At 39.2% G+C, this 24,221-nt stretch overlaps 1 protein-coding gene across 2 annotated transcripts in view; it reads left to right on the top strand.

Moving 5' to 3' along the window:
• Tmeff2 (transmembrane protein with EGF like and two follistatin like domains 2) overlaps positions 1-24,221 on the top strand; it is a 267,840-nt gene that overhangs the window by 203,831 nt on the left and 39,788 nt on the right. For both annotated transcript variants that reach the window (XM_032901096.1, XM_032901097.1), the window contains exons 6-7: positions 6,041-6,189; positions 6,859-6,918. In XM_032901096.1, coding sequence (XP_032756987.1) covers positions 6,041-6,189; positions 6,859-6,918 — 209 coding nt within the window. The remainder of the gene's footprint in view (positions 1-6,040; positions 6,190-6,858; positions 6,919-24,221) is intronic.

The raw sequence follows: 24,221 nt of genomic DNA, 5'->3' as shown, positions 1-24,221 counted from the left end.
ATTAGGAATGTTAAGACAGTCAAAATATGGCATAGACACTGAGCGGAGGACCTTGAGAAAGGAATGTGTCAGCCATGTTTAATAGATGAAACAAATCTAGTGAAATTAGAGGGCGGCCGCAAACCAGACACATAAATAAGTAATCTGTGAGTTGGCAGGGTTTGGTTCCTCACACTTAGGAGACAATAGGCATTCCTAAACACACAGGAAAATGTATTTAACTCACTGTAGACCGTCCTTACAATGGTCATTTCAGTGAGACAGGGAACTAAGGTCAAAGTTCCCAAGTACTCATGAGCCGATTATAACTGTCTGCCGGTCATCGTTGGTAGCACTGCTCAGTTCCTATACTTTAGGGTTTTTACAGCATCCTGTGCTCTTTGCAATGATTTCTTTCCTTCCCCGCGATCCAGGGAGCTAAGGTTTTCAGTCAGCGTTCACTGTATCTGAAGCAGCTGGGGGGAGGGGTGGTCATTTCGCATAGAGACACTGAAATTATTATTTTCAAGTATGGCTGGTTCTTTGTCTTTGTAGCTTAGAAGAAAAGAGATCTATATAATCGCAGTGTCAAAATGTCAAAAGACACAGAAAGAAGGGCAGAAAAGGAAAGGAAGCAAAACCAAACCAAACCCTGAAAGGCATGTGTGCAGCGCGCAGCCCTCCAAGTCCGGGCCTTGCATGTAATACTTGTGGCATGCTGTAATTAACTAGTTACTCCTCTCAGGATGAATAATAATGCGATTCATTATTTGCCAAAAGCAGGAAAGAGGGATCGTTTCTGTTTTTAAAAATGAATGCCTTTCATTTCTGTATAAGAAAAAAAGTATTCATTTGCATATTCTGCTAAAACCAGTAACCTGCATCTTTACCATTATCCTGTATGAGAATTCTGCCACCTTCTTACGAGAGCCTTACGTATTTTTCAGTGGTCTGAATTAGCAGTAAACTGTCAAACTGCTATCATGTTCACATTATATCAGTGCCTAAAACTATGCCCAAATACGTAAGCAGTGACTGGCTGGGGAAAGTATCTCCTGTCCCAAGTGGATATCAGTGTCACTGAGGTCGTCAAGGATTAAGAATACTAATCTTCAGCTGTGAAGCAACAGATGAGGAGGCTGAGAGCCTGGCTTCTTACAGCCCCTTCTCTGCGGCTCGTGCGTCAAACAGCACGGTTTGGTACAGCTGCATTCGTTTATCACTAGTTATCCTTTCCAAGTTCTGTCAAAGAAAAACCTTCAAAACAGAGGTAGCAGAGACAAAAAAAAAAGACCAGGTCCTGGAACAAATTTGCTATGACTAGGAATAAAACTGAGGCACACCCGAGACTGTGTGAGCCTAGAACCAGAAGTTTGTGATAGAAAAATGCGAAAGTAAGGAATAACTTTTCGTATTGGCTTTGCGTTGTTCAGTGATGAAAATGTGAAATGACTTCGAGTTTGGACAGACCATTAAGAATAAGACCTCGGGGGGCGGGGGCGGATTTAGCTCAGCAGTAGAGCGCTTGCCTAGCGAGGGCAAGGCCCTGGGTTCAGTCCCCAGCTCCGAAAAAAAAGAAAAAAAAAAAAAAAGAATAAGACCTCGGTGCACTGGTTTGCTTGTGTTAGCAGGCGACAGGTTCTTTTGCTGTTTATACAGGTTCCTTCCATGTAGCAAAGTGGCGTTTGAGTGAATGTTTAACCATTCCCAAGTCCCTTAACACATCACCCTCCCTAGTCCTTTCCAGTTTCCAGGCCTTTTAATTTAGGACGTTTCTAATTTTTTTTTCTCGTCAGCGTTGGTGAGACTGACTGTGTTCTTGAATTCCTTCCAAGTCCATCTCTGTAATTCATTCAACAAGGGTTTTTTTTTTTTTAATCAAAGATTTGCTGTAATGCACTGTGCTAAATATCAGAAATTCGAAGATAAATGGGATGCCTTGATTCTGAAAAGATTTAAGAACAGTATAAATATAACTTTTTTTAAAAAAGAACATTATTTATTCGTGGGAGTAATGCTACTGTGAGGTAGTTGAGCCTCCTAGAAATAGATTCATCATTGCTAAGGAAAAAAAGCAGTGCTACCCCAGGAAACAGAAACTCAGGTAAGATTGTTAAAGCACTCAACTTTACACACATGCACACACACACACACACACACACACACACACACACACAGACACCAAACGCACACACACATTTGAGTTGATTCCAGTGACTTGCATGTTTTCATATGGTTGTGTAACTCACTGTTTATCTTTAGATTTAGCCAAGTTTATTCATAGCTTTCGGTGGTAAGATTAACTAAATACCCATCAGATTAGTAATTCATTCTAATAGCAGGCATTGATTCAGTTTCTCAAAAGTATCATTCAACAAAGTGCACCAATGTTGCAAAAAGTTTTGATCATGCATTTGGTAAGCAAAGATTAAGAGTCAATATAAACAAAACATACTGTAATAAATAGTCCAGGTGTGGACACAGCATCACTTTTTAAATCCGACTCATCCAAAGCATCCCTTCTCTCAGTAACGATATGAATGTGCGTCCATCTTACTTTTCCTTGAACTTCAATTTGCAGAATGGTGCAGCCTCTGGCGTCAGGCTGCCTAGATGGAAAATTATGTTCTGCTTTACAAGCTACATGGCTTCCTCAAGACTCAATTTTCTTACCTATTAGATGGAGATAGTAATAGTGGCTGCCCATCTTTGCAAAGTATTAAGTAGTTATTTCATTCATTCCATTTGTTTATCAACATGTAGTTACTGAAATTTGAGCATACCTACAATACTGAATGAAACGAAGACAGCAATTTGGTCATTAACCAAAAGAGCATGATAGAAACTCAGGATTGTAAGGTCATAGAATCCTGCCTGTTGTTGTAAATTATCAAGCTAACAGACTTAAATATATAAAATACAGTAAGAAATGGCTGTAGAGTCAGTTTATTTGTTTAGTGGACATGTAGACAGAGCAGGTCTTCCCAATCCACCCAGTTTTCTCTCTCCCCATACCAGGTAGTTTCCGAGCCACATTACTTCTCTGAAGCTTTTCCCATGTATTTAAAAATTGGAAAGAGATGGAAAAGTAGCTCATTTGGTAAAGTTCATCCCGCCCATGTGCCAAGCCCTTAATTCAGTCAGCAATACCACATAAAATAGGATGTGATGGTGCAGAACTATAATTTCCCACTTGAGAGGTAAAGACAGGAGGATCAGAAGTTTAAGGTCATGGCTGTACAGTGCGTTCCAGGCCAGCCTGTGAACAAGGGCTTGTATGTGTACGGATATACGGTCGTACGGAGAGTAGTGAAGAGCATAGGAAAAGACCACAGTTCATGCTCTGATGAAGCTTAGATTCTGGAGATTCAGCGAAAACTACATCTCACTTTCACTGAAGGGAACCTGACCTCCTTTTGAGGTGTTAATGAAATGACATATGTACTTTCCATAGCCATTCCCCAAAACGGATTTATCTGAGGTAAGAAGAAGCAAATCAGGGTTGGGGATTTAGCTCAGTGGTAGAGCGCTTGCCTAGCAAGCACAAGGCCCTGGGTTCGGTCCCCAGCTCCGAAAAAAAAAAAAGAAAGAAAGAAAAAAGAAGAAGCAAATCTTCAAGGATGCTGGGACTGACCAATGGCAAGAGTAGAGCAAAGTCAGACGAGTCACGTAGGATGGGGTGAGGACTGGCTCCTGGGAAAGGGCATCCTATCAAATGCCCTGAAGAACCGTCAGCGGGTGCTGTGGTGGAAATGCTGACTCTGGGGGATCCAACTCAGGCGAACATTCTCTTCCCCGTGCTGTTCTCAATTCATCTTTCTGTTTGATAGTAAATGGATTTGGGGAATTTTAATTACTAGTCCAATTACAAACTGTTCATTCCTGAGCTTCTCTGGATTTCACCTCTAAGTTCGCTGAGCTCTGAACGCCTTCGCTACCATTGCCATAGACAGATAAATTCAGTCTGTTCTTCTGCTTGCATAAAAACCTTATAAGACTGGAAATTTTTGACCAAAAGTTCAAACCTCAACCACATTTGAAATATCAGGAACTATCTTTACACAATGAGGCAACTGGGCCTCGCCACTCTGGTTGTTGTTGTTGGTTTGTTTGTTTGTTTGTTTGTTTTTTAGAGCAGTGTTTTAGGTAAGCTTGATAGGGCCACTTCTTCAGGGCCATTCTAAGAAACACACACCCTCTGTGACCTCAGGCAGCTCCTGACCTCAGATGCTCAGATCTCAAGAGGCAACACCACCAGGCTCCTGTCCACCATGGCAGAGGGAGAACGCCACCCTGGCCAGGGGTGGGGAGGTTAAGGGTTTAGACTGTTGCCACCTGTCCTCACTATTATTTCTGAAACAGATGAACAGAAAGCTGATCAAGTACTACTAGGAAAATTCTTCCACATACATGAAAGTATATTTTTAAGCACACAATGTGTTTCTTGCCCATATTTTTAGCAGTAATTCTGACACAGATGGTCTCAAGACTGCGTCCTTGCTGTCTTTCATTGAAATCCTTTGCTGGATTTCATTGATCAATTATGATTCTCAGGCGGTGAATCTTCAAGTCCCAGAGTTACTACTTAAGAATTAAGACTAGGTTGGGCCTCAGCTTCCACAGGGCACAAGAATCTGCTTCTCAATATATGCTTTAAATTTCTATGGGCAGCCCTAATTTGCAGGCGTCAGTATAAAAGGGGGACAGTTAGGCCTCACATATCACAGCTGTGTGTGCCTGTCCTATACTTTATTAGCTTTTTGATTTTATGTATTATCTAATATCGTGGTCTGGGTAATGGCTGCTATAAAGTTTAAATGAAGCAATGAATTTAACAGCCAGCATGCAATGAGAAATCACTATGACCATTGTGTGTGTGCATGTGTATGTGTGTATGTGTGCACATGTAATGTATTCAGAGGTAAAATTGTGATTCACAACATAAAGAACGTACAGAATAGTGAATACAAATATAAATAAAAATATTTAAATTTTTATTCTATAGAAGTCTGCACACACCAAAAAATGCAATATACTAATTATTTCTATTTATTATTTTAACGTGTATGAGTGTTTTTCTGAATATATGCATGGGCATCTATATGCATACAGTGCCTGTTGAGCCCAGAAGAGGGTGAGTGTTGAGTTCCTTGAAACTGGAAATACGCATGTTTGTGAGCCACCATGTGAGTGCTAGTTCCTCTGTAAGAGCTGCAAGTGCTCTTAACCAAAAAATAATATTCCAAATAACAAAGTAAATCATAAAACAGAGAACTAAGAGAACACTGAAAATTAATTTTATAAAGTTTGCTTTACAGGGTTTAATTGTGCTTTAGATGATCTAATTCTCTTTAATTCTCCAGATGTTTCTTTAGCCTATGGAGGGGGAAATGTTAAAGCCATAAGTGGCAACCGATTTGAATTTGTCACTTTACTGTGTAAAATAAGACCCCGAAATAGAAACTGTGTACCTTGGGAAGGAACCGGGATGTGCAGAAAGAAACCTGAGAGACCCATGGGATTTCATGTGAATGCCGTTTATAGGGTGGGAGCGTTTCCGAGAAGCTGCCTACACCTCTCACTTGACTCTGGAAGGGCATCTGTGGCACTCTGAAAGGTTAAGGACCACTGAAGGCCCCCATTTACTGCGCCTCACACATGTCCTCCTTTGTGCTGGAGAAATACCTTTTCCAAATAGCTTATTTGATTGTGTTCTGTCGAACTGGCCCCTGAGACATTTTTCTCAAGCTCTCCCCCGTTTAGCCATGCAGTGAAGAAAGCGCAGGAATATGCTCGAGTCCCTTCCGAAGCCATTCTGCCGCAGTAACCTATTCGTATCCTTCCGTCTCACTGTGTCTATGCACGTTTACTTTTGATTCACTTCTGGGTCCTCTGGATTATTTCCTATTAGTTCTGTGTTGCATTTCATCTCAGAAAGCTGGCAGAACTTCCCTGGGAAAGCACAATTTGATTCTTCTGCATTTGGCCCAGCTAGGCGCTTCCCCTCCAGTGTGGTAACCTCACTATTGACGTTTTGTTCTTTATTTTGCTCTTCCTTTAGGTGTGTGTGCAACATTGACTGTTCTCAAACCAACTTCAATCCCCTCTGTGCTTCTGATGGGAAATCTTATGATAATGCATGTCAAATCAAAGAAGCGTCATGTCAGAAACAGGAGAAAATTGAAGTCATGTCTCTGGGTCGATGTCAAGGTAATGTTCATAGCAAAATTTCATTTCAAGAAATGTTTTTAGTCTCTGTGCAGAAATGAAAAGTGAAGATAACTCGTTATTAGGCACCTATTTCATTTCCGAGAGACAGTTCTGATTCACAATGGATCATGTAGTCAGCTGTAGAATTTGTGTTGATTATGGGTGTTTGAGGGCCCATCAGCAACAGTGCATGCCTTTTTCAATATAATGAGGCTGTATTGTTACAGTGCCATGCACACAGGAGCCAGTATTCAGAAGATAGCAGAAATTCTCCTAGCAAAGGCTAAAGAAAAAAAAAATCTAGTCAAGAAATTTAGAATAGATTAGAAATCTTAGAATTTAAAGAAAATTGCCCTTTTAATCTATTGATTTGATAGAAATATTTAAAGTATATTCTTATCCCCAGCTTCAGAAAGGTGTCACTGTTCTGGTACATAAGTGTGTATTCAATGACATAAATGTGCATTGGTAATATGTTTGTATTGAATGCTCAAAGCTATAAATGGGTGGTTGTTGCTGTTGCTGTTGTTGTTGTTATTGTTGTTGTTGTTGTTGTGGAAAGCGGCAAACCTCAAGGCCATGAAGAAATGAAGGTACTGTTGAACGAGAAGATCTGATAGATATGTAGGAAATGGTTAACTGGGTTTTGTTGTTAATTTTTTAACATAGATAACACAACTACAACCACTAAATCTGAAGATGGGCATTATGCAAGAACAGATTATGCAGGTATGTAAAATTCCCTATGCCTGGAATGAAAGCCTGTTTATGAGAGCCTTGAGCACCATTGTTTACACCTTGAGCACCACTGTTTATTTACTGCTTGTCCTTCCTTGAGCATGCGCTGATCTTTCCTCTTAGTTCAAGCTTTCCAGTGGGCAAGAGGGAGTTTTTACTGAACCAAATAAGGCACACTTTTTTTTTTTTGCCATAGTTTAAGCGATTGTCAAAGATGTCAGTAGGATATAATTAACTTGTTTTGACAGTGTAAATGGTACAAATGACAAAACATTTATCAAATTAATGGGCATCAATGGAAATTAATGCAAGGTTTGGCAGTATATTGTAATAAATGCAAATGTTCTTGTTTGAATTTTCATAAAAGTCAACAGTGGAAAGTTTGCTGATCCCTGACAAGATAGAGATAAAGAGAGTTGCAGAAGCTAACACAGGCTACTGTGAAGACTCAGAGTTAAAAGTCACGCATAATTTAGCTTTTAAAGAAACTAATGTGTCTCATGTATTTAGATTCTAGAATGCAGCTTCTCAGACATACAAAGTTATAATAAACTTTATGTGAAAGTATAAATTTATTTAGCAGCTATGGAAGCTACTTTGAGTAATAAAAGTGCTACCTAATTTAACTCTTTGACAGTGAGAAATAACTGATGGGGAAGCAATTAGCATATTATCAGATGGCTATAATTTATGAGAGTTTAAGGTAAAATTATAAAAATAAAACTTAGTTTTATAAAAGTATTCAATGAATATTTGTTTGTTTGTTTGTTTGTTTACACATTCATTTTTGCTGTTTTGAGACAGCGTTTCTCTGTTTAACCCTGGCTCTTTTAGAAAACGCTATGTAAACCAGGCTGGCCTCAGACTCAAAGAAATCTACCTGCCCCTGCCTCAGTAGTGCTGGGATTAAAGATATGTGCCACCAAGTCCAGCTTCAAGGAATTCTTAAACACAACTTTTTATTTATCTACTGAATACTTGTAACCAATTTCATAACTAGTATTCAAACCAAATCAATTGCTTTTGGTCCTTCAAACTGTATACTACCATTTTTTTTCTTCTGATTCGTTATTTTATTTTACTTCGTGATAATTGTCATTATGTTTACACATGAACAAAGTCCTGGTGATATTTTAATTACCTGCATACATCAGAATGTGGACATAAGAGGAATTTAACCTTTGCATATTTTGCCTTAATGTTTTCAGCATCTAGATAAGATTGACATATTCTAAGTGCCTGAAACTACCAGTTATGTCATATATTAACGTTGGCTCTATTATATGTGCATATAACTATTCCCAAAACACCACTGCAGATATTAACAATGCTTCTTAAGAAGAACAGCCTAGAATCCAGTACAAACATTTAGGAAGTGTTACCATAAACAATTGATCTCTCCAGCTTTCCTTGCTTCCTTCCATTATATAGTCTTTACAAAGATGCATGTTTTGTGTAAAATCATCTCTCGGAGAGTGGGTTCTGGGACTGGTTCCAACCCTTTACAAACATCCAAATCTAAAGAGACTATAGTCTCTTATAAACTGGCGTGGTGTTTACATATTAGCATGTGCATATTCTTCTATGGCTTAAATCATCTCTAGATAATTTATGGTACTGAATACAATATAAAGTCTATGAAAATATTTTTGGTATTGTATCACTTAAGAAATAATGATTTTAAAAACTCTCTGTACACATTCTGAAAGATGCAAGTACTTTACATACATTTTGTCTACAATTACTTGAATCTATGAATACAGAGCTCATGAATATGGACGGCCATTTTCTTTTACCTTTTTTAAAATTTCTAATGTGTGAAATTCACACAAATGCATGTAGTATAATATCACAAATCCTCACATAATTATCTTAAAGAAAAACAGTTACATCAACTCATGGCTACATTCTAGCTATCTGTCTGTCTGTCTGTCTGTCTATCTATCTATCTATCTATCTATCTATGTCTCCACCTGTAATAAATAGATGCAATAAAATGCTAAAAAATCATGTTAATTAATTTTATTCATCTCAAAAAATGCTTTTAAAAATCACATCACTATAATCATCTCTTAAATATTTCACACATCTTATAGTATGCAACATGCATCAGAATTACTTGAAGAATGACACATTTTTGTAAAAGATTTTGCAGGACTAGTGTTCCTAAAACTATCCTCCACCAATATGTTGAGCCATAGAAAATTATTAAAGTAATAAAATATAATAGTGACATATAATATCTGAGAGTGGCACTTTATGCTTAAAGATTTAAATAGAACCAAATAGGAATATTATATTTTATTATAAACAACTATCTTGGTGGTATTATAAGCTACTTACTTCTATTAAATGCATTTACAATAACTTTATATTTCCTATAAAAACTAATTTATTTGGAAAAATCTTCAAAACTGTTGCCTCTGTGACTGTCTTCTTCCTTGAGCCAAACACCACAGGATTTACAAAAGAGCCAAGTCTTTCCCTGAGGATTTTCTTCCCCAACAAGGAACCCTGGAGGTTCATCGCATCCTGTGCAATGCCTATGCACACATTTGTCCCAGGAAATACCAATCTGCTCCTCACCACCATTCACATTGCATCCCACAGGTCACCTTCAAAGAAAACAGTGGGCTTCATTTCTACCCTGAATTTACTTAGACTTTATTTCAGTCACTTAACCACTGATGTTGATTACCATGATTTTTAGTTCACTTGTTTTATATTTTTTATTTTAACATTTCGGTGTTTTCCTCCATTTTTTTCTTGAAAAACAGTTCGTTCAGCATTTAAACACTACACATTTTGAAACGATCTGGTTGGTTGCCACTATTACCTCCTCTGATTCTCTCCCAGTAACCTCTTTGTCTCTCATCATTCCATCCTCCCAATTTCTAGGCATCTAGGGGTCAAGTTTGGGCTAATTTTTTTCCTGTTATTCATGATCCAGTGAGTCCAGCTGTTGATGGTTGCTGAGGAAAGGAGGGTAACTCTGCTGGGGGATGTAGGCAGGGTTTCCCATGCCCCTCTCAGTGGCCCCACACCTAGGCACATATGAGCTGCACAGACTGTTTTCCATCCTAAATTTAATGGACATAGAAAGAAAAGAGACAATTTCCCCATGCAAATGATCAGGTCATTCCGCATCCTACAGATTTCTCTACTTTGACAAAAGAAAATCTTGTAAGATAAAAATTGTCATGATTGAAGATTGTCAGGCTGATCAGGTAAAAGCACTTGCTATCAACTCTAATGGTCAGTGTTTCGTCCCCAGGACAAACCAACTCCTGCTTGTCTCCCTCTAACCCCTATCTCCACACTGATTCTGGGCATGCACAGAAACATAGAAATAAATGCAACAATTTTTAAGGTTATGTTTAAACATACATGCTTGCTAAATTCAAAAAAAATATAGAAGCAAAAATATTCATTGAAACTTGCAACTCATAGTTAAACATGGACTGAATACTATAAGTCCTCCCTGAAGTTAGCTACAAATGGTTCCTATACATGGTTTTATTGAAATATATTCTATTAGAAAACATTGAAATAATCATGTTTCTCAACATCTCCAAGCATCTAGTGGGATTTTCATTTTCCCAAGATTGGGACATAGACATGAAAATCTAAAAGAATCAAATGAAGAATCAATATGTTATTGTCCTCATGATTTATATTTCACATGTTATAAACTCTCCAGGGAGGGTAAACAGGAACTGTATGACTCACATGCCTAGAAGTCTGCTCTGTGCTCACAATTAATTTGATGTCACAGCAACTTCCCTTGTTAAACAAATGTTCACGGACGGATGTTCCCACTGGAAGGAAGTAACAATTGTAACTTACACATCTTTCCAGATGTGGCATGAGTACTGTAACCTTAGGCACACTGACCATGCCCTCCCATTTCATTTTTGCGCCTACTTTAAAAGCTGGTAACACTTGTTTCTAAGTACAAAAGTGGCTATCATCTTTAAAGGAAGTCTGAATCTTAAATCTATTAAACCGCCTTTAGTAACATCTAAAAGAAAGACTGCGGCCAGGACCGACAGAGACTGGATTACAATTTTAATTTAAAAATAAATAAATAAGAAAGTATGAGGTGAAACAAAGGTAATATGTGCAGGAAACGAGAAAGGCTGCCTTGCATGGAGACAGGAATCTATGATCCTCATAGACACAAAAACATAGTCCACATCAGAAAACTGAAAAAATTCCAGCTTATGCCAAGCAGAATTACTATCTGTCTGGGCTGTCTGGAATCACCCCCCCTCCTCCCCACACTCCCACCCCTCTGTCCTCTCTCTTTTAATAAGATCCAAGTCATTGAATCAGAGGCTTTGCCTGTCTGTGTTCCAGGCCCAATGACAAGTTCGTGCCGTAGAAACGAAACAGACCAATTGATACCATTCTCCCCCATCAGTTGAAGACATACGCTTAGATTTAAGTCTGTCCTTTCACTACAGAAAGAGTTCAAACCCACGAATTTTCTAAATCACAAAGCTAGGACTTCCTGCCTTTACCATATAATAATATTAATCTTCCCTAGTGAACACTTAAGATAGCACTGTGTGTGTGTGTGTGTGTGTGTGTGCGTGTGTGCGTGTGTGTGTGTGTCCTCATCAAGTCTTGCACTAAAAGGAAAGTGAATTTGAACATCGCTCCTCTGTGTCAGATGTGATCTATGTGTGTCTCCTGATGGGATTCTGTTTGTCTCATCAAGGCTTGGAAAACATGGTCACATATTTTTCCAGTGAAAATGTACTTAATTCTATAGCTTGTTGGATGTTCAAAAAATCATAAATTTCAACTACTTTAGTTTTTATAATCTAAAAATTAAAATGTGTTTTATTTTGGGGTATCCTATACAAGTTTTCAAAAAGGATTTGCAGAGTTTTTATAATTAAACTACAGTCAATGAGGGTCTTTGAACAGAGATTGAAAACAGGAAAGGCCCAACTGTTAGGGTAAAAAAATACATGCAGAGCCTGGCTACTACTGTTAGAGCACTTAGCCCTAAGCCTCCTTGCAACCAGTATAAGAAAGAAATTATGGTTGAGTCAATTTACTTCACAAATATCCATAGAGTCCTGCTATGCAGCCATGCTGTCCCAGGCTCTACAGAAGACAGCACAGAAGCCTCAGCGTCTGTGAAAGGAACCTGGGTCTTCACTGTCTGGGAAAAAAATGAATAAAAATAATTTTGGAGACCAAAGAGAAAGTTAACTTTGCTAAATTATATGTGAAATATTTAGCATGGATCTTTTTATGAACCATAACTAAGGAACGTAAATAGATAGAATCTTCAACAGTGATATTTATAAAATATCCCAAGAAGTTTTCTGTATGACTGAGGATTTTTGAATAATTTTTTTATAAAATTCTAGGGCACACAAAGTAAGATATATATATCTCAATGATACAGTATTTAGACTGACTGCTGTAATGAGTTCCATTCATACGTATTCCAAAATTGGGAGGGATTAATAACACAGGAAAATGATAGGAGAATCTATAAGGAAAGCAAGTCTAGTTTATTCCTCCAGCGTGAGCAGGATAAAGACCTGGAACATGTGTAACAGGACAGGCAGTACCTGGGTTAGATAGATTGTGTTCAGTGTGAATGTAGCTGGAGAAAGTCCCGGGTTTTCATGTTGGTCAATGAGAAAGAAAAATCCAAGGCTCTCTGTGCCTTCAGAAAAGCCACAGAAAAGCCTCCCTTCTCTGGGTCTAGTTCGAACAGAGTCTACCTATCTCCCTGCAAGTTGCTTTGTGGCAATCCACCGTCTCTTGTCGCTTTGAGGAGTCTTATGTTTTAGGAAACATTTCTTTTAGAGACGTGCTTCTCTTTAAACAGTAATTGAGATATTATGCACAAGTCTGAAACCTGGAAGAAAGAATCCAGACTCACAAACCAAATCCTCCCTATCCTATTAGTTTCCCATCAGCCTATTTCCCACACAAAGAAGAGACTGACATCCTGAAAGGGTATCAACGGAGTCTAAGTGAATTGCCAAATAACTCGTTCTTTGTGGAGGCCGTTGCAATTTACAGAGCCTTTCCACGCACGTTGTCTCCTTCGGTCTTCACAACAGAAATGTGAGGAGATATTAGAAGCATCGGACAGGTGAGAAATGGAGGTTCAAAGAGATTAAGTGAAAGAGAGTGCGTGGCAGAGCTGAGGTTCAAGACCGCGCTACTAATTGCGGAAGCCAGCAAGCGTGAGCAACCAGGGGTTTAACTGCCTAAAACTCTGGAGCTGGGGAGTGGACACCACAGCCTGCGCTTAACCCTTTGAGAGTTTCAAACGTAAGAATGCTCTGCTGTGCTGCTGATGCTGCTGTGAAATCACCTGACGTGCTCTGTGACCGGTAAACACCGTCACCATCCCTAAGTGCTACTTCATTTGACTTTAAAATATACTTCGTGAGCTGGGGCAGAGACTCAGTCAGTAAAGTGTTCACATTGCAGATTTGAGGAGGTGTGGTTGGTCCTCAGAAACCATGTAGACAAGACTAGATGTGCAGCAGTAATCTTGGCTCTGGAGAAGCACAGATGGGAGAATCCCTAAGGCTCACCAGGCTCACCGACCAAACGAGCAACCTAACCTACTTGGTGAGCCCAGTGAGAGACCCTGTCTCAAGAAAACAAGGCAGCCAGCATCTGAGGAACCACAGGAGAAGTAGTCCTTCGACTTACACATGCCTGCACACGCTAATAGGTATGCACACATAAATATCCATACACATGCACACATGGATAAGCACATGTGCACACACACACACACACACACACACACACACACTCACTCCCATGCGCACACAACCCTTCCATTGTTTCCTGTTTCTTTACGCAGCAGAGAATCCCAAGTAGTGTAGTGCTACCAATAAATCTCCCATTAATTAAAAAAAAATTCCCAGTTTCTCTGCGATAATTTGGAGTTTACAAAGATTAATTCACATTACCCTGTTTCTTTTCATGTCAGCCCATAAAACAAGGTTACAAATGCTAGGAGTAATACCCAGGAGGTTCAAAGAGCTATAAATGGCTGGCCTGGAACTGGCTACCATGCTTTACATCCACCTACGTGTGCAAATGGGACAGTTGCTTGATTTGCTGACTATTTCCCTTCTTGGTTCCTCCACTCCAGATATACAGGCAGGAATATCAGGTTTCATATCATATTTGTAACATGAATTAATTCTTGTGTGGCAGAAATCTACATTTAAAATGGAAGCTTTTGCCCTTTGCCCATAAACACAAGGAGCACTTCGCTGGAAAACATGTTATATCCGGGCCAATAATCTGATCCGTAAGAAATTAATAGCGGAAAATATGGGCAGCAGTTTGTACCACGAATATTGGTATCATCCCTGAAACAAATAAAAACATATGCCCAGGCTATTACAGTGCCACTAGACTGTCCTGGAACACTTAAGCCCGGAAAATGAAGTTAAATGTCAAGATTTCTGAGGGGGAAAAGAATGTCTCAATTTAAGTATGTTCCCCTCTGGGAATAGGACTGCTGCAAATCTCTAAAAGCCTGCAAACTCTTAAGTCACAGTTTTCCTGCATTCGTGAGCACTAGGCTTTCATTTTTTTTCCTCCCAAAAATCATGTAACTGGTCACCTATAATCCTGTGCTATGTTCACACCTATAGATAAAGAAGCACTATTTGGAATCTGGATGAAGTCTTAGGCTGAAAAGTTGCCTTGGGTCCTAAGAGACACTCTGGGAAACTGTGTTTATGCCCCAGTTCGTAAATGCATTCTGCACTATTTATGTGCACTATTTATGTGCACTTTCCCTGTTTGCAATGCTCGTTTCTGAATCCGTTTTCCCACCTGAAGGTGTTACCTCTCCATCGACCTTTCTTTTCCCTGACCTTTCTCTTCTGCTGTTTTGATGGTGTTTGCTGAAAAATCAAGGAAAACTGAGTTTGCGCACTGGTTGAGCTGGTCTCGGTTGTTACACTTGTGCTGACTCTTTGACTTTTCTGATTCTGTTGCTCTGTCTGTGCAAAAGAAATGATGGAAACGATGTGTTTCCATCGTGCCCTAACTGGAAACACTTAAATTTTGCATTAAAAGACATTTTGTAAGCTACTAACCAGAAACTAATGAGATAGGTAGTCTTATTGTTTAATTTCGGTCCAAAAGTGAAAATGAATTTATGTTTATGGGAAATATGATCTTTTTTGCGAAGTATGCCCTGTGTCCAAGGTTTAAATGTAAATTCAGCACCTATGAACTTAAGCACAGTAGTTTTTCATAACTATTCCTGCTCATGTCATTCAACAACTGTTGCAAAAGTCTTTGGCCGACTCTTCAACTAACAAATATTAAAGTAATATTTCCCAATCACTTATGTCTACACTGTCAGTACAATAATATATCTAAATTTCACACATCCAATTTTCCTCTTTTCTGTATACGTCATAACAATATGATCACATGACCATTATGAGCTTACATGTATATAGGATGATATAAACAGACATCATTGAAAATAATAATGTCAATTTAACTGTAAAAAATTAGTTGTTTATAATTCAATGTATGTGTTTAAAAGACCATGCATTTATTAATTTAAAAAAACACATGGGATAGGTGACCAAGAAAAAAATTACAAGAACACAGTACATAGTATATTCCTGTTGATGTAAAACATTGTTCACAAAGATATGTCAGTCTCACATGTGAGGACTAGCACATGTGCATACATCATTAAGAAGTAAAAATAAATGTTTTCAGCAAGATGATCATAAAGAAAAGATAGCACTATCTAGTGCTGGCAACAAACATCTCTGAACTCAAATGTGCCCCTATTGTCAGTGAAAATGACACAGTGCTCCTCCCGAATTCACCCTTAGGATCCCCACCCCTGCCTCATTACTTATCCTGGTAGGGAGAATGTAGTACAGGTAGGAATTGAATGTATAGGCCTGGAACAGTAGACACTTCCCAAAACCTTGAAAAAGTTTAAGACAATTGTTTTCCCTAAAATTCTCACTGTTTAAAAACATTCTGAGGGTTGAGGATTTAGCTCAGTGGTAGAGCGCTTGCCTAGCAAGCACAAGACCCTGGGTTCGGTCCTCAGCTCCAGGGAAAACAAAACAAAACAAAACAAAAAACAAACAAAAAAAACATTCTGAGAGCACCCTGAATCTTTCCTGAATGTGTTGACTAGACCCCCAACATGGGTGCCCACCTCAACCAGTGCATTATAAACATGTTCCTCGTAGCTTGGTGCTTCGACCACGTGCAAACACAATCATTCCAAGGTGTTTTTAAATACATGTAAAACTTAATCTCTCATAGAGTCCATGTTTTCAAATACTGTGGCATGGAGATAGCTTGTTTCTACCACTTGTTCATGTGAACACACACACACAGATGCATGCACACACACACACACACACACACACACAACCTACACACACATAGTTTAAAATCAAATATGATCAAGAGGAGTCAAACTCCAGGCTCAGAAAATGTGGGGAAACGGCACTGGATTGGAAAAGGAAATGGTGACATTACCTATAAACTGCAAGGAGGACAGAATCATACAGAACACTGTCTCTGAGGTGCAGAGCTGGGGAACAAGCGTAGCACAGCTCTGGGAAGTAGATGGTGGGACCAGAATGATAGGCCTTGTGAAACACTGAACTAAGAGTGCAGTGTTCTTGGAGATTGGTAACTGGGGCAGGATAGCGACGACTACCGTTATGAAAGGCAGTCAGGGCTATCAGACTTGCAGACTCAGATCTAAACCCTGAACTCACTCAGAGTTAACTTCCCTTTTCTGAGAAACTCATATGAGCCAAATTTGTAATGTCTCCACACTGATTTGCAATCACCTAGAGGGCTTCCCTCAGCTAACTAATTATGTGGATTATATGGAAATCTCAGTAGAAATGAGGCTATTCTCTGAGACTGTAGCTGTTCAAGGCATGAAGCTGAGGAGTTTGGCGCAAGCATCTAGGCACTAAGAACACTTCTGCCTTCAAATCCGTGTAAATGGAGCAGGCCCAAGGCTGGAAGCCTCCCCCTGCCAGAACTTTTGACAGTCTGTGACCCTCCTCTCTCTGGGTTTCTGCTGGGCCCCATCCAGGCAACTTATTCTCTTGGACAAACATGAAGCAATCCTGGGGGTTTCTCTAGGAGCATCCACGCACCATCTCCAGGAGAACTCCTTGTTGTAGACCTCAAACTGTACTGAGAACGGTCCTTCTGCATTCTGAAACCTCCAAAGGTTTTACCCAAAGCTACTACTAAAATTGTTATTTTTAAAACTAATGAACCAAAAGAATTTGACTAATAACAAGGGAAAATGAATAGGTTTTGAAAGAAGGTTTAATTTTGGGGGTTGTAAAATAATCCATAGCAGTTTTGTCAACACACTCTTCATACTTGTGAGTATGAACTTGCTACTGCTTAATCACATCAAACATAAAAGGAATGTCAAATATTATCCCACAGATACTGAGATGAGGATCTCTGCGCAGGGCTGTTCCTGCATCATTAATATCTGGTGGAGTTACAAAACATTTCTAGACAACATTTCATAGGCAAATTATTAAAAGTCCCCAATACTTTTCTTAAAAATTACATTTTCAGATGACCAAAGCTTCGTATCATATGTTAGGTATGTTCCACTTAAAGGAAGACTGATAGTGCTCTCCATTTTTTATTCCAGAAGTAAAATATTCCAGAAAGATCACACTATTAATTTAAGCCAGCAAGTTCTTTGTACTTTGTAGGGAAGTACCCATCCCGGCTCATGTCAGCAGCTTGGTCGCCCCTGTGCTACTGCAGCTCTTCTACAGTCTTGTACCAATGGGTTCATTCCAGGTTTAATTGAAGAGCCCAGTGAAATCTGAATGAACTGAAGCAACCTTTGGACAAATTCCACTCCTGTCCCCACACCTGTCCCCTTACACAAATCCACACTGTTGCACATGTTCGCTTGGTATTGCTTACTACTTTTAGTGAACTATATCTGTGGAGACATGAGGACAAGCAACAGGCAGACTATAAGAACTTATTAACAAGATACTTAAAATAAGTAGTTACTTATCTTCTATAGAAAGGACCATCAAGAGTTACCAAGGCATCCCATCAACAGTGCTAGGAAGCCATTAACTCTTAGCCATGAGTGTGAAATAAAAGAATTGTATTCTGGGATTGAAACTGTGTTTTCTGCAACATTAAAGGCTTCTCAGCTCTTTACCTCCTCCATGAATTGATAAACAGTCAGGAAACAGCTAACCGTAATATTGTCCTAGGAAACTGTTATCTTCATTGCAATCAGGACTACTGTCATCATCATCATCATCATCATCATCAACATCATCATCATCATCAATAAAAATACTAGTGAAATAGACTCACTCAATTCATTCCAAAACAACCTACAAATTATATGTGCTGTCTACTGTTTTGGACTCTCCAAGAGACTATTCTTCAATGATGTGGATAATTATATTTATTTCTTAATTCCATTTCAAATTTAGGCCAAATGACTTACAGAGCAAATTTTATAGGGGAAAGAGCTTGGCATAGCAGTACATAAAGTATTGACTTAGTTTCAGAACAGCAGTTGTTCTAAGGCTTACAACAGCCTTTGCAGCTAGGAACTATGAGAATCATGCCTAGAAATCAGGTGATATTAAATAACCCAGTTCTGTTTCCCAGAAAGAGCCACAATCAGCCAGCAAGGACCTTAGTCTATCAAGGTTCTCTCCATTCTCTGTTTCAAATACACATATGTGTTTTTAAAGTAAGAGTTGGGCTATACTAGAATTGTTAAAGTTCCACAAATAAGGTGGGGATCGGTCTCTTCTGAGACTTGTGAGAAAGAAAAAGTCTCATCTCCTGAGAGGGAAATTATACTTTCAGGGATCATGCTACTGGGGAGCCTCCTCAGCCTAATTGCATCTCTTATCTATTCAGTTAGGGTCCTCATAACTTTGGGCTCTGTTTTGCTCCTGTTCAAAGTTATGACACATTTCTGCTCACATCAGATGTTTTATACAAACTCAGACTAAATCGCTGAACCAAACATCGCCTATGTGAACGATTTTTTTTTAATGATGTTCTTTGAGGAGGCAGTAGCCGCACTTTCAAAGCTTCCTTTTATTATTTAGGTCTCTTCTCATTATAAGTTTTTATAACAGTTGGTTCATAGAAATAGATTTAAATAATGCTAGCTGAATCCTATTGAAACACTCAATAGAAATCCTTTAAGAACTGAAGTTGTGTTGTTCATGGAACAGAATGTCTGACTGTGTTAGAACACAAGTTTGCACGGAAACTTCTGTGGTAGAAGAGAAGGGACCTTAAAACTAAGTCTCTAACATGGCTGATCACTGTTCAACTACTCTGTGCCAGTTCCCCGAGGAAGGATACAAATGTGCAATTCTGTTAGGTGGCTCCCAGAGCCAGATCTTCATTGGAATTAGGAGCAAACCCTGCTGAGTCTTACCTAGTGAAATAAAGTTATTGGCTTTGCAGCAAGGACAATGAGGGTATTTGTTTAAGAAGACAACCTGAGAAAATAGCAAAGACAACAGGAAATGATAAACGAGCCAGTCTCTGCTACAGTAATTACTTTAGCATTGCAGCAAATGACTAACTTTCTCAGGAATGCTATTTTCCATCGGGGAGTACACCGCTACCTGCTCGTCACTGTGTGTTATGTTGCTCTTGCTACTGGAGAAAAATCACCACGAAGGAACAGCCAGTAAATAAGTCACCTGAGAAAATGTGTGTTTCCAAACGTTCATGCCATCCTTTGCGTTTCATCTCAGTTGTGTTCCCCTAAGAGTTTTGTAGAACACTGAAAGCATCAGTGGACTTGGGCATGAGTCACTGCTTACCTGTTTCCCTTCCTGTTGCTAAGAGAAGGTACTCTCACCAAAGCAACTTAAGGGAGAAAGAATTTACTTCAGGTCACCGTTCAAACAGCCTTTCGTGATGGAGAAGTCAGGACAGCAGGAGCCTGAAGCAATTGGTATTTACTCAATGAGGAAACGGGCAGAATTCATACTGTTGCCTAGTTTGCTCTCTCCACTATATGGTACAGGATCCTCCCCAGGGCATGGTCTCTTTCACAATTAAGATGGGTCTTCCAATAGCAGTCAAGCCATAAAATCCTCCACAGGCATGCCCGGTGGCCCATCCCCCAGGTAACTCTAGCTTATGTAAAGTGATAATTAAACTAAAATCACACCTAGTTTGCTGAAGTCCTGGATTCAATACCCAGTAAAACAGAAACCAGCTATGGTAGTTCACACCTGTAAGCCTACTATGAACTCAGGAAGTAGAGAGAAAAATCAAAAGTTCAAGGTCACCCATAGCTACAGGGAGTATTTGAAGCTAGCCTAGGCTCTATGAGACTCTTTTTCAAAAAAAAAAAAAAATTAAGTAGTTTTAAAGGAAATCTTTCTGACACCAGCAGATAGATAATAAAATCTATAATATTGCTGGTTGTGGTAACGCATACTGGTAGGACTTGCTGCAGAAGGTGAAGGCAGGAGGATCACGAGTTCAAGACCAGCCTGAGAACGTTATTCTCTATGTAACTGGCTGCTATCTGCTGAGATGTTTTTCTTATGCATAGCATACAATGCTAATTTTCGAAAGACCTATACTTGAAACCTATTTTTTTAAATACCCCATAATCTATGGAAAGCCTTGAAGAATTTTGGAAATGAGGATCATGTATTTTCTGCCCTTTCATATAATGAGAGTTTCTCTGCAGGGACTATTGACAAGTTTGGATATGCATGCTGCTGTTGCTACTGACTCCAGAATTTGGATTACTTTCCAGAGAGAAGTAATTACCTAAGTTGCATAGTAAAATTTGATTTAGTTCTAATAATATTTCTACTGAAGATTTTTTAAGTGTGGATTGACATTTCAATGTATCAGAATATTAATTGGATAATATAAAAATTGGATGGCAAATCTGTTAATCATCAACTTCTCTTGATTATATATCAATTCTGAATTTATACTCTGAGTAATTCTACTTCCTATTCATTAGCTTTAGTTTTATTCAAACTTCCAGAGCGGTGAGAGTTGTTTATGACAAAATGTTTCTATTGTGACAAAGAGAAGGCCACTACTAGAGTCAACATGCATGGAGTATAAAGTATACTAGCTGAAAGCAATATTACTAGGCAATGAGAAAACAATGATGAGAGAATCTTAGCGTAATTCCATGCCAAGTCAAGTTCTTACACTGAAGATGTTAAGAGCATATTCCAGATAAGACAGAACTTTTCACTCCCACATTTCTGGATACCGGATTTTTTTTTTTTTTTTTTAGAATTTTTTTTTCCTCTTTTCAGAGCTGGGGACCGAACCCAGGGCCTTGAGCTTGCTAGGCAAGCGCTCTACCACTGAGCTAAATCCCCAACCCCTGGATACCGGATTTTATTGAGAGATTTTAACAATTAAGAGAAACACATAACCCTTCCTAGCATGTTAGAAGAGGAATTTTAAATTCAAAGTCTGTTCCTTTCTCTTAGTGTCTTTGTTGCTTTTCTATTACTGTGATAAGACATTATGACCAAAGCCATTTATGGAAGAGTTTATTACCATCCTGGTGGGGAGCATGGTGGTAGGCAGGCCAGCATGGTGGCAGAAGGGTAGCTGAGAGCTCACATCTTAAAACATAACCAACCACAAGACAAAAAGAAGTAACTGTGACCATCATGGGCTTTTGAAACCTCAAAGCCTGAGCCCAGTGACATACCTTCTCCAACAAAGCCACACCTCTAATGCTTCCCAACCAGCCCCACCATCTAGGGACCACAATGGGAGCCATTCCCATTGAAGCCACCATTCCTCATAAACAAAAAATAAAATAATAATCAGCCTAGTCACTACTGTTCACAAAATTACTTTCTACCTCGTTCCTCGCATATAAATGAGACTTTATCCTATTTTTAAATATCTTGAGGGAACTCAACCTCCTCAGTTTTCTTGATAACCTAATCTTTGATTGCAAAATAAATAAATATACTTTCTCATTTAAAATATTGTCCATGGACAATTGATTCCCAAGAGTACCTTTGTTTGTTTAAAAGAAAAAAAAGTAAAAGAAAAGAAAACACACATTGGTAGCTTATTTCCATAGCCCATGTTACCATAACCTACCATAATATTTTCAGTAAATGGGCTGGCTACCTAGGGTTTAGCAGAATACATCTAGAGACTATTATTAGATTTCGGATTTAATTTTGAGCCCTGAAATAGCATAGTTCGTTCACTGCTGCATGTGACATTTTAAAAACCTGAGCAAACAGTATTATTCTTAGGAAAGAAAAGCTCTTTCTCACTGGATTCAGCATTTAGAAACAATATTGAATTGATTTGAATCAGAAAATTGTCTCTGAGAACCTGAAATGAATATAAACATTAGGCAGATGATCTCACCTCTTGCTTCCTGCCTTAGTGCTGTTTTGTTTTCTTTGAGTGGTTCTTAATATTCATTCAAAGTGTGCGTTATGTGCAGATGCATCCCAAAGCCACGGTGTACTCCTGCTCTTGTCAGAGCCCATGCACACTGCGCTCCACACTGCGCACAGTGCAAGCTCTTGTGCCCTGGGTGGAGCCCTTTGGTAAGAAGCCCAGATCAGATCAGGCGCTGGGCACAGCTATTTCATGTGTCGAGATCATGTGTGAGTATTTTTCACTGCTATTTTTGCACCTAGCAAACAAACACGATACTTTTAGATGTATAATGCTCCCCCATCTTGCCCTTCAGGCAGGATTCTTACATTCCATGGAATGACAAAGGTTCACATCCCTTTTTGCCCTAGGTGGAAAACATAAAAGCCTAAGCTACATCATTAATCATGCAGACTGTCTGCTGCAACACTGCCAAGAAAATGATCATCCTCGTACCACCCATCAATATCCCTGACACCTGTCTAAGAGCTCAGGTCATGCATATCTGTCTGCCTTTAGAGAAGTGTCAATGTGCAAACATTCCCTCACTATTTTTAGGGTCACGTTAGCAGTATTCATCACCTTCCTGTCAGTTCATGCAATTTGTCATGTTATGCAGAACTACCAGTGACTGCACTGGTCATCTCCCCTTTGCATTGTGGTTTTTAGAGCATGAGAGCAGAAGATGTTTGGAAATTGTCAGAAGTATGTGAGACAGCGGCCAGAGTTTCCCCCAAGAAATTACTGTGGCTCGCATGTAAGAGAAAAATACAGACATTTGAGGTCCCTGTGGCCTACCAAAATTTTTACTCCTGTCTGATTTCTTGTTCAACGAATTGTATTTTTAATGAATTTCATTAGAAAGCTCACAGCATGATTCCAGGAGGTTAAATCACAGCTTACAAATGAAACAAAACTTCAGAAATTAGGAGGTCAAAGAATGCTGTTCAGACAAAAGCTGTCAGTTCCGGATACCTAGAAACAGACTATACGCAAGTTAGAGAATTAACTACAAAGGCTGATAGAAATCTAGGCAGCACCAGGAGCTCATGAGGGTTTGTCTCATCTGTCACTCGGCACCACAGCCACAACTCCCAAAGCAGCTAGCAAACATATTCCCATCTCTGAACAGTGAAGGCATTTCACCATGGGTGGGAAAATTCCAGAACTAGGAATTAAAACATCTATGCCTCGGGCCTCTGCCCTGCAGTGATGCTCAAGGGGACTGTGGTAGCTCTCGCCTTGGATGTTTTTATCTGAAAAGTGTAGATGTCAAAAAATCTCCAATATTTGTTTCAGGAGTCTACCTTCCTACTGTTATGTAAATCAATGGCACATATAAAGCCACAGAATGAAATGGTCTACCCTTGATAATTGTGACCTTCTCTGACATGTGCGTGACGATGTCGGGATCACGAAAGTAATTGGAACAGCTCTGTTGCTAGCCTGAGCTCTCAGCACAGGGATAAACTCAAAGCCTGGAAGAGTACCAGCTATTTCAGCCACTCTCAAGTGGAGTGAGTTTAGCTGTGACACCCATGAAGTAAGCTGCCTATTTTGTAGCTGTTGCTAACTAGGACGAGGAAGCAACAGATATAACAGCAGGATCCAAGAGCTACGGAATCTGCTCATATGGACGATAAATGCCTTAAAGAGATTGTAACTTTGTTAGCTATTTATGTTAAAGAGAATATTAGAGAATGGTTCAAAGGAGTTCTAGCAGCTGAACCCAGGCCTAGGTGTGCCTACAATTTAACTACATCTCTGTACTTTGGTAGTGGGGGTCTTATGAGGACAGTCAGCTTATCACTACAACTGAAAATATTTGTTTT

The sequence above is a fragment of the Rattus rattus genome, chromosome 4 (assembly GCF_011064425.1).
Source record: "Rattus rattus isolate New Zealand chromosome 4, Rrattus_CSIRO_v1, whole genome shotgun sequence".
Taxonomy (NCBI): domain Eukaryota; kingdom Metazoa; phylum Chordata; class Mammalia; order Rodentia; family Muridae; genus Rattus; species Rattus rattus.
Note: the sequence above shows the minus strand (reverse complement) of the source record. Positions and strands in the feature narration are given on the sequence as shown.